Source organism: Cydia splendana, chromosome 9 (genome assembly GCF_910591565.1).
Source record: "Cydia splendana chromosome 9, ilCydSple1.2, whole genome shotgun sequence".
NCBI lineage: Eukaryota > Metazoa > Arthropoda > Insecta > Lepidoptera > Tortricidae > Cydia > Cydia splendana.
This window is the reverse complement of record NC_085968.1, coordinates 8,163,874-8,177,600: the sequence shown is the minus strand read 5'-3', so window position 1 is coordinate 8,177,600 and position 13,727 is coordinate 8,163,874. Positions and strand designations below refer to the sequence as shown.

Below are 13,727 nucleotides of genomic sequence, written 5' to 3'. Positions count from 1 at the left end.
TTAGGAGCCCACTCCACACTCGTGCGCGAAGCCACGAACGCGAGTATGGAGTCGATTTCGTAGATCTGCGAACTCGTCGGTAGTACTACAGACCCCTGTACACAATAGGCCAGCACCGGCCAGTCCAAGGGACGCAGCCATGCGGTAGAATGAGATAGCAATATCACTTACTCCCTCTATTTAACGCATAAATGCGTCCCCCAGACTGGCCCAGGCTGGCCCATTGTGTACAGGGGCCTTAATAGTTTTTCTGTGCTCGGCTCTACACACGCGTTCGCGGCTTCCCGCCGCGATTCGAGCACAAGGTGTGGAGCGGGCTTTAAGGCGAACGTAAAGGCCGTAACACACTATCGCACCGCACCAAGGTCATTGTGCTACGCACCGATAAGTAAGAGCGAGAAAGAGATATCGCTTTCTCGCTCTTACTTATGGCTGCGTCGCACAATGACCTTGGTGCGGTGCGATAGTGTTACCACTTTAAAGTTCATAACTTCATAAAAGTGGTATTCCACCTGTCTAATTTCTTGGTCCAATGTGTATTTGCGTGTCACATTTTGCTTAATGAGAGAGCGAGATGAGACGCAATGCACATTGGACAGATGGAATAGAGCTAGACCAAAACAAGTCTGCAACGATTTTGATAGCACACGCAGTGCAATTGTTATTTTATAGAGTCAGTCCATGAAAAGTCTGCAGCGGATTTGATAGCCCACGCAGTGCACGTGTTATTTTAAACGTCAAACTTCTATGAAATTATGACGTATAAATGACACTTGCACTGCGTGGCTATCAAATCCGCTGCAAACTTTTCTTGGTCCGACTCTACCTCATATTTTATGAAATTATGACGTACAAATAAGTTAAATAATACTTGCACTGCAATCGTTGCAGACTTTTCTTGGTCTATTACCCTTAAAGCCGTTATAGACTACCGCATCGCAGCGCAACCTTGGTGCGCCGCATCCATAAGTGACAATGGTAACACACTATCGCACCGCACCGCGACCTTGGTGCGTCGCACCCATAAGTGGGAGCGAAAAAGAGATATCTGTTTCTCGCTCCCACTTATGGGTGACATAAGTGAGAGCGAGGCACCAAGGTCGTGGTGCGGTGCGATAGTGTGTTAAGGCCGTGAGAGCGAGGAAGAGACTTCTCGCTGTCACATGGATGCGCACCAAGGTTGCGGTGCGGTGCGGTAGTCTGTTACGGCTTTAAGCTTCTTGTTAAATCCTTTTTTAATAAAAAAAGGTATAGTGTGTTCATAGCTTAAAACATCACGTTTTATATCTGGCAACCCACGCCAGTCCATCAGTCAAATCACGCAAAAAAAGACCCCAAAATTAAAAAGAGCAATTTTATTATTCCTGTGTTTTAAGGTTAATATTTTTTCAATTCATAATATTCTTGTACGCATGTACTTATTGCTGTGTTAATAATATATGTGTCTATTTTTAGGAAAATAATGTACTCCGTTCACGCCTAACCTAAGGTCATCTTACGTAAGATTGGCTCAGTTAACTTTAAAACTATGGGCAATCAAGTATCTGCTGATGCCGGTGTCAACCTTAAGGCTCCAGTAAACAACGCCAATCCGCCACCAGAATGTCCTATGCACAAAAAAGAAGAAAGCGCGCCCAAGGTTTCCGACTGCCCAGTGCAGCATGGGAAGGCAACCAATGACATAAACCCGTATAACATGGTAAAAACTTACTATATATGTATTATGTGGCACTTAAATGTTAAATACATTTTCTTTGAAATGTTTTATATGATATTCATACTAGAGTTAGATCAAGAAAAGTCTGTAACGATTTTGATAACATACGCAGTGCAAGTGTTATTTATACGTCATAATTCATAGAAGTTTGGGTTTAAAATAACACTTGTACTGCCTGTGCTATCAGAATCGTTGTAGACTTATCTTGGTCTTACTCTATGTGATTTTGCATCAGATTGTGTACAAAAATTCTATTGATTTAAAACACAGATGCCGCCAGCAAATCAGCAGCCAGCTCCCGACCAGCCTTTCGCCTTGCCTGTCCAACGCCAAGTGTCATCTATTCCCAGAGCCATGCCCGATGGTTCCACGGAGTTCTGGGTGTACCCGAGCCAGCAGATGTTCTGGAACGCTATGTTACGTAAGGGATGGCGTTGGAAGGATGAAGACATAAAGCCAAAGGACATGGAGGATATTATTAAAATTCATAATGCTAATAATGAACAGGTAACTATATTCGGAACAATATTTTTTGAAATAAGCATACAAAAAATTTTTTTGCGTCAATATTTAGAGGCTGCTTCTTTTGTAACATATATTTTATGTTAATTCTTTCTATGTTTGTATAAAAAATTGCATATGTGATGGTGTATGTAAATGGATGTATGTTTATAAATTAAAATGAACTATTTGTTTCCAGGCTTGGCTAGAAGTGCTGAAATGGGAAGCACTCCACGCTAAAGAGTGTGGTCATCCAAGGCTAAAGAGTTTTGGAGGAAAGGCCACTCAGTACAGTCCTCGGGCTCAAATTCGCTCATGGCTTGGGTGAGTACCAATTCATTTATTATTAATTCATTGTCTGAATGTAATGTTATTACCTACATTGACAATGTCAGTGTCCAGAAATAGGACAAAATCTCTCTCTCTCTCTATGGTCCCTCCCTCATGACTGAGGATTGTGGTCATGTGGATGCTCCACACCTGGTTTATGTGATCTGCCTCCAACAGTGCCAGGACAAAATACAAATTATTAAAATAATCTGTTTGGAAACTTCTGACTAAACCTCGTCTTTTTAGCATTAGGATAAAGGTTTAACAATCTTGATGTCTTTATTGAAAAAGACTTTTGAAAAATAAGTCAATTGTTGGATGGCAGAGCCTTTATCTGACAAAGCAATCAGTGTATACCACTTTATTGATCTCTCCCTTGAATAGGGAACTATGAAAGCACCCATGAGGCCGACATGTTCACCTAGAGTGTCCAAAGCCTCAATAAAAATCAGATTTAAAAAACTAAGTCAGCAAATATGTAACAAAAGCATATATGATAATTTCTATTATTTTGGTTTCATTTCATAAGTAGTAATTTTTTTAAATCTTTTTTCAATAAGACATTTCAAGATTGTTTACCTGCAAAACGAGGTATAATAAGAAGGGGCACTCACAGCTATGGTTAATTTAATACACATCAAATGCTGTAAAAATATTTTTTTTAACATTATATCATAACCAGAGAAAGTGAGGACTGTTTGTATGGAGAAGCGGTTGTCTCCTTTCCTCTTAAGATGTTGAGAATATTATGTGAATACAAAAATAAAAAATTTTGCTTCTCCAATTACAGGTACGAACTGCCATTTGACCGTCACGACTGGATTGTAGACCGGTGCGGCAAGGATGTCCGCTACGTCATCGACTATTACGACGGAGGAGAACTTGACAACAAATACCAATTCGCCCTCCTTGATGTCAGGCCCGCCTTGGACTCCTTTGAAAATGCTTGGGACAGAATGAAAGTTATGTACATGAGATATCGTTACGAACTCATTGGTGACAAAGACTCTTCAACAAAACTAACAAATTAGAAATAGCCAATACTTAAGAGTATTACAACTAACTTTAATGTTTGTTATAAGGTCCTTAATTTTGATCAACTAAATTAAATTAAAACAATGATTAAGTAAAGCACTGAATAACTGTTCAATAGAATAATGATATTTATTCAAAAATAAATAAAATAGAAATAATAAGTGCTTGCCTTTGTGCCGGACATGAGTTCTATCATGTTAAGTTAAATTATGCTTTATGTCAGTCTAATCATAAAAAGTTAGGATTGCAATAATGAGTAGATTAAAATTAGAGTTGATTAAAGTTGTGGAGTCTTTCTGTCGGCAAGTGTTGTCACTGCTAAAGCTCTTTGTGATTATGATTAATTGTTTTATTTATTTATATTATTGTTAAATTTGATCTGTACTATTATATATTTTTTAACCCCGATGCAATACTATGAGAGTTGTAAAGCTACGAATTTGCTAACGTGCCTTAAGATGGCATCGTCCGTCCAGTGGCGTTCTCATTGCGGGAATTGTGTTTTCTAATAAACCAAAAATCTAATAAAGCAAAATAAAACTATGTGACAAAGACTAAAAGTTGGGGAATCAGTAAGACAACAATATTAAAATACTGAATTATATAGATATTAATAGGGTAGTTGACTGACTAGTCAAATCAGTTTCTTTTTTCGAACTGTCAAAACGATTAGCCACTATGGAATCTATAATATTATATAAAAAACAGAACAATGACGTCACGGTCAAGTTACCTACTCTTTATTATAGTTCTGTCGGATGTATTAAATAGAAATTATGTCTGAAAATAACTGTGGTCTAGGTTTTTCTAATATTTTTCTGGTGCTTTAGTATATTCACGGTGTGAAATAATTTACTGGAATCGTCCCTATGGTTTATTAGAAAACACTTCCCCAAATGAGGGCGCCACTGGACTGGACGGACGATGCAGTCTTATAGCCCTCGCGCAAGTCGCGCAAAATGTCGAGTTGCAATACAATGCCTATAAAATAGTCTTCAATACAAGTGACCAAAATTTTCACATCACGACGTCGTTATTCTTGGGATTAGTTGTCAAGCGAACCTCAGGCTCTGAGCCGCGGCAAAATGCCGGGATAACGTGAGGAAGAAGGGAATACAAGTGACCATAATTTCAAGAACAACTGTCAACAAAAAGATAATTGATCGATTTTTTTTAAATTAAACATATATATGAACATGGTTAAACTTGTAAAATTGAGCAGCAAACAAGTCTTCTGATAAGAGTACAGTTCTGGTCACATTTATTGAATGGTATTTCTATTAGGACACAATATCATCATCAGATTTATGTTTTAAGCAATAATTAATTGGGGGTTTAACTCTTTATAAGGCAAATTGAATCCTATCACATTCGAACAAAGTTCAAAATCATGTGGGAAATATATTCCCTCTGCCTTATAAAGGCTTAAAGAAAAAGTATGATTGTTCCTAACAAACTCCAAAGCAACTGAGGGCCTACCGCGAACCACGTTCGACGTGTTGTCTCTCTGTCGCACTTGTAAATTCGTACGTAAGTGTGATAGGGAGGCAACACGTCGAACGAGCCCTCTAATAAATTGAGACAAATGATAGGTACTTAAGATTCAAAGCTGCTTTAGCTGATAGCAGTAGAAATGTCCTTTATTTACTAGTTCTTTACTTATAACGATTAAAATTTGAGTGCATAAGTAACATAAGTTGTTAAACAACAACGTGAAATTGTGAAATAAAAATCTGAGACTCATTTTTATTTATTTTTACTTGTTATTGTTCTTATGAAATCATTATACGTCGCGTGGGATGGGGACAAATGGGTATACCAATAAATTGCAATATGTATTTTAAGTGTTATTTTGTCTATGATGAATAGCAGCTGTGCTAGTTGGAATCATCTTTAAATATAAGTACACAACCCTGCCACAGGTGTAAGGTGTTGCTGTGTAGCTGTTCTAATTTTAGTGTTACACCAGGAAATACAATGGCGCTCGCACTGCACAAGCAGCATAACAAAAAACAGTCAATTATACGTTCAGTTTAATTTTCCACATTGACAATTTGAGAACATAATCCTTTGCATTCATTCTTAAAAATCTCAACCTGTTGTTCAATGTATCCTTCAAAGTTATTATATGGGCAGGACGGAAGCACTTTGAACTTCGGTTTGCCTTTACTGCTGTGGTACACTGATCTGAGCGTAAGAATCGGCGGCTTGTCGGGGAACTTTGCACCTAAAAGTATGGAATTCGTATTCATATTTGAAATGATTTACAATAAGGTTTTTAACCCTTTACCAGGCTTGACATTTCAAAAATGACAATCAAATGTCCGTCTGACTCATCAAAAATAGAACACATGTTTGAACTGCCGTATGTGGGAAATTATATATGTATCCCTAAAGCTAGCCTGGTAAAAGGTTAAGATGTTTTGTCTGATGTTACTTCTGATCTCTTCCTACTATTCAGACATACAAATTTACTATAGCCTAACTAAGCAGTATAGCTCGTATATACCAACGAATTCCTAGGAACGAAAGCATACGAAGTGTCATTAAAATTTGACAATTAACCTTTTGGACGCCAATGACCGATATATCCGCACCGCAGGTTCAACGCCAAAGACTGATTAATCGGTCACAGACCACAGAGCAACATAGACCTATGTGCATATGCATAAAGTTCAATTTCAGTTTTGACACTTCGGTGACGTGGCGTCCGCGTGACAGCTTTTGTGTTTGACACGGCGTCGAAAAGGTTAAATATCAGGCTCTTAGTATCCGCTATAAAGTGCTTACACCACATGCACCTATTCGTATAGTACCCATATGTTTTTTTTTTATCGGACATGATCTAAATTTCTCACCTATATCTATCTGTAACATCCAATGGAAATCGTTCATTTCAAACAGGAACGCTGCGTTGTTTGCGTCGTGCTCCAACACCGCCCCTTCGTACCTCACAATGAGCTGGGCCAATAATTCCCTCTTAAGCTTTTCATTATTCAAAAGCGCTTGAATCTAAAAATTAAAAACAAAATAAACCTTGGCTCATTAGCGTTTTCGTTGGCGAAAAATGCTTTGCTCCACCACGCATAGTAATTGTATGTTACATAGAAAACTCATTTAATTTTATAAGTTTACTCGGGTAATTCCGAAATTCGGATAATTACGAAATTCAGATGAAAATCACCCAAAATTCCATCATAATAAAAGTCTCTTTTCGGAATTATCCGACAGTTTTCGACATTCGGAATTACCCGAATACACCATACCTTATGCCTGTGTAACAAAGAACAGATTCGTACTACTTTTAGTAGTAGGAGAGTAAGGAGGAAATATTCTACAGATGTAGTGCATAATTATTTTCCATCGTATTTCCACGGAAACGTACGAACGTGTCTTGCTATTTCAGTCAGTCTCGGTACAAAAACTACTGAGGTTGACTGGAGTAGCATGACAAATACGAACGTTTCCGCGAAAATACGATGGAAAACAATTATGCACAACAGCTGTAAGAAGAGAGTTTAATTTCAATAAACAAACAGGACAAAAACATGAGAAGCCGACTATCAGTTTTGTGACTCAAGCCCCGTCTCTATATCGCGCGGCAAACTATCGAACATTGGCTCGCGAGGCAGCCGCGCGCAATGGATACCGGGCTGGCTCGCGAGCCAAGTCGATCAGATCGAGTTGTGTTCGAATGTTCGATAGTTTGCCGCGCGATATGGAGACGGGGCTTTACACTATTCAAGTCAAAAATGAGTATTTTATAAAGCAACTAGATCAGAGAAGTTTGGTGAAGCCATAAGGCTTTACTAGACATTATTTGGATGAATCAACTATTTATTGTTTTTATTCTGTCCTGTCAGCCAGAAAACAATAGTATCACAGTTTATTAGAAGAACTCTTGTAGCATGCTAGATGGACCATTTTAGAACAAAAATACATGTCCGGATAATTTAATTGCCATAAAATAAGATTTAAAAAAAGTTGATTCACCCATTTATTTATAATACTTACTTTATTATTTAACAGCTCTGTGACCATGGGGACATAATCCATTAAGACTCCAGACTGATGCATCCTGTAAATCAATAATGTAATTTATGTAAGATCTAGGTACACATATTTAGTAAGTATTTGTATATTAAAGACATCTTTGAATAGCCCAAATAGAACTTTCAATTAAAAAACCGGTCAAGTGCGAGTCGAACTCTAGGGTTCCGTACTGTGGGTTTCGAACGAGCGAGCAAAGCGAAGTTCTTAAGTACATTCAATTGTTCCACACACGGCTGGCTAGGCAACCGCCCCGCCCCGGCTTTTCCGTGTTTTTTAACTGAGCTATCAGAGGACAACTTTACGCATTTTTTATTTTTTTTTGTTCAAGTATTGTATTAAGCATAGTGCCTACATTTTTTAGGGTTCCGTACCCAAAAGGTAAAACGGGACCCTATTACTAAGACTTCGCTGTCCGTCCGTCTGTCTGTCACCAGGCTGTATCTCACGAACCGTGATAGCTAGACAGTTGAAATTTTCACAGATGATGTATTTCTGTTGCCGCTATAACAACAAATACTAAAAACAGAATAAAATAAAGATTTAAATGGGGCTCCCATACAACAAACGTGATTTTTGACCAAAGTTAAGCAACGTCGGGCGTGGTCAGTACTTGGATGGGTGACCGTTTTTTTTTTTTGCTTTTTACGGAACCCTTCGTGCGCGAGTCCGACTCGCACCTGCCCGGTTTTTTGCATTGGTTAGGCGTACCTCTGTTATTTCAAGATAACAGGGCTTTAACCGCGAAAATCGAAGTTCGCAAATTGCTGGCATTTCTCTCTGTCACTCTAATTACGGTTTCATTGGAGTAAAAGAGAAATCTCCGCAATTTGCGAACTCCGGTGTTCGCGGTAGACCCTCTGATATAGGGCAGTTCAGCCTTCTCATTTAGCTACTCGTACTTAAACCAATTATTTGTTATTATTATTTGTTCTGTTTGAGCACTAACCTCCTACAGCTCATCCTTCGACCTTACGTGGAGGCGCACCTCTCTCGGATGCTTCAGGCCTTCGGCCCAACGCAGAGCTTGGCCTTCGACCTTCGCACTAGCTGTCCACACCACTTTATTGTGGCCCTGATAGAACTTATCCGCAATTCTTATTCTTAAGTCCGGCTCACGCTTAATTGCAGACTTATACGTTTTTCCACTAATCTATAGGTATCGGGCCCAATCGCTTAACAAAAGACAGAACAAAATCGACGATGTCCTTTGCAGGAAGCATGCACATATGTCAGAGGCTCCGGGCCTTCAGGGCCTTCGACTTTCGCATTCAGACATTTGTACTATAATTGTTCTGTGTTTGAGCACTACCCCCCGTAACTCGGCCTTCGGCCGTGCGTTTCAAAAAGTCTCTGGAGGACGCTTCGGGCCTTCGGCCCTACGCGTAGCTCGACCTTCGGCCTTCGCAAAAGCTGTCCACACCACGTTTCACGTAAACCATTACGGCTGTGTCCCTAAAACAGCTCAACCGCGTTTTTTGTTCTTAAGTCCGACTCACGCTTGACTGTAGATTTCTAATAGGTTTTCCTGTCATCTAGAGGTGAAGAACTATTATGTGTATTTTTTTCAAAATTTTAGACCCAGTAGTATCGGAGTTAAGGGGGGGGGGGGGGGGGGGGGGTCATTTTTTGCCTATTTTGAATAATAAATAAATAAATAAATAAATATTAGGGGACATCTTACACAGATCAAACCTAGCCCCAAACTAAGCAAAGCTTGTACTATGGGTACTAGGCGACGATATACATACTTGTATAGATAAATACATACTTATATACATAGAAAACAACCATGACTCAGGAACAAATATTAGTGTTCATCACACAAATAAATGCCCTTACTGGGATTCGAACCCAGGACCATCGGCTTAGCAGACAGGGTCACTATCCACTAGACCAGACCGGTCGTCTTATTTTCTTAAATAACTTCTAAACTATTTCATATAAAATTATAGAAAACATATGTTTTGATCTCATCAAAATGAGCCCTTTCATTTAATATGTAACACGATATGGTTTGCAAAACTTTGTTTTTAAATTTTCTCATATTCCCCCTAAAAGTGCCCCCTATGCTTAAAATTCATTTGTTTTTATTACATGTCCGTCTTTGGGTCACAGATTTCCATATGAGTACCAAATTTCAACTTCATTGGTCCAGTAGTTTTTGAGCAAATAGGCTGTGACAGACGGACAGACAGACGCACGAGTGATCCTATAAGGGTTCCGTTTTTTCCTTTTGAGTTACGGAACCCTAAAAATAAAATTCTTTATAATGATTATGACCTAACTAAATTGAAATCAGAGTTTTATAAACCCTGCCCCGGACGCTTCAAACTGGAGTGATGGCAGCCCTATCTTTATACCTAATATCTTATGTTATCTTCCAGACGGAAAACACAAATTTGTGGAAATCAAGTGTTACTTACGGTGGTAATGTTATGTTGCCAAGAGATTTTGTGAGCAGAGGTGACAAAATCAACTCCGCATTGGTAGAATTTGGATATCTCACAAGCAGCAGAGCTGTGTCAATACCAGGGTTTTGATCGACACTGTAAACAATGAAATACTGTAGGTATCTAAGGTTGGTATTCCACATGTGCAATTTTTTGGTCCAATGTGCATTGTGTCTCACTCTCTCACTAAGCAAAATGTGAGACGCAAAAGAAATTGGACAGGTGGAATACCACCCTAAAACAAAAGTAGTGTCCTAAATCCATGCTATAGGTATGAAACCTTTATATTAGAAATTTTAGTAATGAGTTGCTTGGTCAATGATCTTATGTACCTTTTCAAATGATCTTATGGACCTTTTCAAATAACTCTCTTTCTAATATTTTTGTTTTATTACAAAAGTAAAAATACATTGCCATTTAAACCAGTTGACAAAAAAAATGGTTAAGATATTAACAATGAATGTCATTGTATCCATACCTTTCATTAAATAACTCTGGCAAACGAGAAGTGTCCACATTCAGCCTTATCAGGAACTCAACAACATGGCTCCCAACCCACACTTCAATATCTGTTTCCGATGTAAGTGCATCCCCAAGTAAGGCACTATACTCAAAGTAAGCTCGAGAACTTTCATCTTCATTTAATTTTCTAATCTGGAATAGTATTATTTTCGTTATAAATATTGAAATATTATATATCTCAAAATGACTTATTTATTTTATTCTCATAAAAAAGTTGACTGAAAGTCTTAAGTACATTCTAATATTTTTCAAAATATATAAAAAAATTTAAACTTACCTGGTGAATTTTGTACAAATTCAGCAGCTCTGATATGACTCCACTTAAAGCCTTAGGATCATTCTCATTCCACTTAGCAAGGCTTGGGACTTTATCCTCCAAAAAGTCTTCATCAAGATTATTCAGAAATGACTCATCATCAAATCTAAAGTCCGGAGCAAACCATGGAGTTGAAGCATCAAAGATTACTTCCCATTTCAATTTCTTAGAACAGTATGGTAGGACTAATCGGAATTGACTTTCGGCTCCATCCGCAGATCCAGATATTCTTTCGATATCAACCTTTGTTTTGCATAATCCTGTCAACATTCATATTATTAAGGGTCAAACGGGTCAAAGAGTTACTTCAAAACAATTTGTACAGGCAAATATAGCTGGTCAAACAACTTTGTCAGTAGAAAAGGAGCGAAATTCGAATTTTCTTTGGGGCTCTTCCAATCTATTTTTTTTTAATATGCCGCTTTTTTCTGTTTACGGAAATGGCTTTACAAGCTATAACTTAAAACCAGTGGCGTAGTTTCGTCCTCGGCCTTGCACTTAGGGGGGACTCGCAAAGCCAACCTTTTTATTACCTTGGGAAAACACATTCAAAAGGGCCTCGCAGATGTGGTTTTCGCCCACGGCTAGATTGGTTCACGTTACGCCACTGCTCAAAAACTTGATAGTTTAAGTACATACCCAATTTAAGATCCTGATAAATGTTTTGAATGTAAGGGCGAAAAACTTGTGCAATATCGTTTATAACTCCAAAGTTTTCTGTTCCCATCATTGGTTGACTAAATTCACTTAGTTTACCTTGTTAATTGTTGATAAACTTGAGCGGCTTAAAAGCTTAATTCAACAGTTACAGATCGATTTTTTCTCCATTCATGGCTCTATTCAAATATTTGCAGATACAGTGATTCCTACACAGTAGTATATTTTTTCTTCAATTGCAAATTGGTAAAGAATGCGACGCAAAGTCGAAAAGCATTCGAAAAGATAGAAATTAGAAATGTCAACATCACATCAACATTGACAAGGCAAAATAAAAGTGCCTGTTCAAAAGCCTCCTCCACACTCGTGCGCGAATCGCGGCGCGAAGCCGCGAACGCGAGTGTAGTCGATTTTCGCAGACAGCGAAATCGACTCCACACTCGCGTTCGTGGCTTCGCCCGCGATTCGCGCGCATAGTCTGTAGGGGGCTATATACCAATGAATAAATTATAGCCGTAACATACTACCGCACCACACCACGACTTTGGTGCGCCCAACGCATAAGTAAGATAATATAAGATATTGCTTTCTCGCTCTCACTTTTGTACGGCGCACCAAGGTCGCGGTGTGGTGCGGTATTGTGTGTGTTATGGCTTCTAGGACTAATAGGCAGTTTACATTCGCGGCTCGTGTCTCGGCTCGCGGCTCGTCTCGTGGCTGGCCTCGAGCGTGTAATCACGTCGAGCTAATGATAGTAATGATTACACTCTCGCCTCGTGGCTCGGCTCGTGGATCGTCTCGTCTCGTGTCTCGTAAGCTCGTCGAGCTAATCGATTTGAAACACTATAGTTCGTTTTTTTAGCATTAGAAAGAACTTGAAAGAAGGTAATCGATCTTGACATGTCTTTTAATTGAAAAACGCTTTTTAAAAATCAGTATCTATTACTTATGAAAGCAGAAGAATATAAATGATCGTATAAAGGCCCCAGTACACAATGGGCCATCGCCGGCCACTCCAAGGGACGCATATATGCGTTAGAGGGAGCAAGTGATATTGCTATCTCATTCTACCGCATGGCTGCGTCCCTTGGAGTGGCCGGCGATGGCCCATTGTGTACTGGGGCCTTTAGATTCTTAATTCTTACATATTTGCCGTAACTCATTTTTAAAATGTGTTTTTCAATTAAAAGACACATCAAGATTGTTTACCTTATTTCTAATGCTAAAAAAAACGATCTATAACGGCACGGTATAAGGTTTGTAACCGAATGACAAGCCGAACTCGAGTGTAATCGCAAGCGCGCGTCCCGCAAGAGCCCATCGCGAGCCCCTTTGACTCGTGCCCGAAAAACCGCTCCTCCACGCGAGCCAGGCGAGCGCGAGCCGAGCTGCGAGACGAGCTACGAGCACCCCACTTACACTCGCGTCTCGTGGCTCGCACGAGAATGTAAACTGCCTATAAAAGACATAGCACACACGTAGTGATTATATTCTCTTTGTAACACACTACCGCACCGCACCAAGGTCACGGTGCACGTGCAGTGCGGTAGTGTGTTAAGCCCCCTCCAGACTATTCGCGCACGAGTGTGGAGGAGGCTTTACGGCAGTACCCGTTTTGGAACATATGCAAATGTCCAAATTGTAGTAGAAACTTTTCCAGATCATATGTTTCATGTTACCGTAAAACGGGGTGAAAAGACACGATTTTCAACTTCAAAGACGATTTTCGCCAATAATCCAAATAATAAAAGTAATAATTTTGATATGATTTTTTGAGTCTTGGTTAGTTCTTCAATTTTGCATTTGTGAAATAAATTTTTACCTACCCAATTCAGAGAAAATCAAAGAAAATTACCTGTTTTCTCCATATCCTTAAAACGGGGTCGATAGACACAAGAAAGGGGTGAATGGAAATATTAAGTTTTAGCTGTCATAGGCATCGAATTTGGTCATTATTATGTGGATACTCTATTGGCAAATGGTATATATATCTGTTAAACAGCTGTTTCACACAAAATTATTTTTTCGTGTCTTTTAACCCCCAAGGCGTGTCTTTACACCCCTTTGTTGTATCTAATCACCCCCTATGGCGTAACTGTTCACCCCATATGCGTCTCCACTGACCCCTTTATCATGTAAATTTGCT

General features: G+C 39.1%; 2 protein-coding genes across 2 annotated transcripts; one reads left to right on the top strand and one right to left on the bottom strand.

Moving 5' to 3' along the window:
* The first annotated feature begins 1,277 nt into the window (after window positions 1–1,277).
* On the top strand, window positions 1,278–5,328 carry LOC134793544 (holocytochrome c-type synthase). Its single transcript, XM_063765153.1, has 5 exons — window positions 1,278–1,376; window positions 1,456–1,699; window positions 1,988–2,224; window positions 2,418–2,542; window positions 3,339–5,328. The coding sequence occupies exons 2-5, from the start codon at window positions 1,529–1,531 to the stop codon at window positions 3,577–3,579; spliced, it is 774 nt and encodes a 257-aa protein (XP_063621223.1). The 5' UTR covers window positions 1,278–1,376; window positions 1,456–1,528; the 3' UTR covers window positions 3,580–5,328.
* Window positions 5,329–5,603: 275 nt separating this feature from the next.
* LOC134793536 (BRISC and BRCA1-A complex member 2-like) lies at window positions 5,604–11,854 on the bottom strand. Its single transcript, XM_063765141.1, has 7 exons — window positions 11,564–11,854; window positions 10,886–11,184; window positions 10,565–10,740; window positions 10,060–10,182; window positions 7,598–7,661; window positions 6,442–6,595; window positions 5,604–5,810 (listed from the first exon to the last, which is right to left on the bottom strand). Exons 1-7 carry the CDS (start codon window positions 11,652–11,654, stop codon window positions 5,617–5,619), a joined length of 1,101 nt encoding a protein of 366 aa, XP_063621211.1. The 5' UTR covers window positions 11,655–11,854; the 3' UTR covers window positions 5,604–5,616.
* Between the last annotated feature and the right edge of the window lie 1,873 nt (window positions 11,855–13,727).

Coding starts and splice junctions, on each gene's coding strand:
- LOC134793544 (XM_063765153.1), top strand. CDS start 1,529: ATGGGCAATCAAGTATCTGCTGATGCCGGTGTCAACCTTAAGGCTCCA. Junction 2,225..2,417: donor ATAATGCTAATAATGAACAG/GTAACTATATTC, acceptor ATTTGTTTCCAG/GCTTGGCTAGAAGTGCTGAA. Junction 2,543..3,338: donor CAAATTCGCTCATGGCTTGG/GTGAGTACCAAT, acceptor CTCCAATTACAG/GTACGAACTGCCATTTGACC.
- LOC134793536 (XM_063765141.1), bottom strand. CDS start 11,654: ATGATGGGAACAGAAAACTTTGGAGTTATAAACGATATTGCACAAGTT. Junction 10,741..10,885: donor ATTTGTACAAAATTCACCAG/GTAAGTTTAAAT, acceptor ATACTATTCCAG/ATTAGAAAATTAAATGAAGA. Junction 6,596..7,597: donor CAGAGCTGTTAAATAATAAA/GTAAGTATTATA, acceptor TTTAATTTTTAG/ATTCAAGCGCTTTTGAATAA.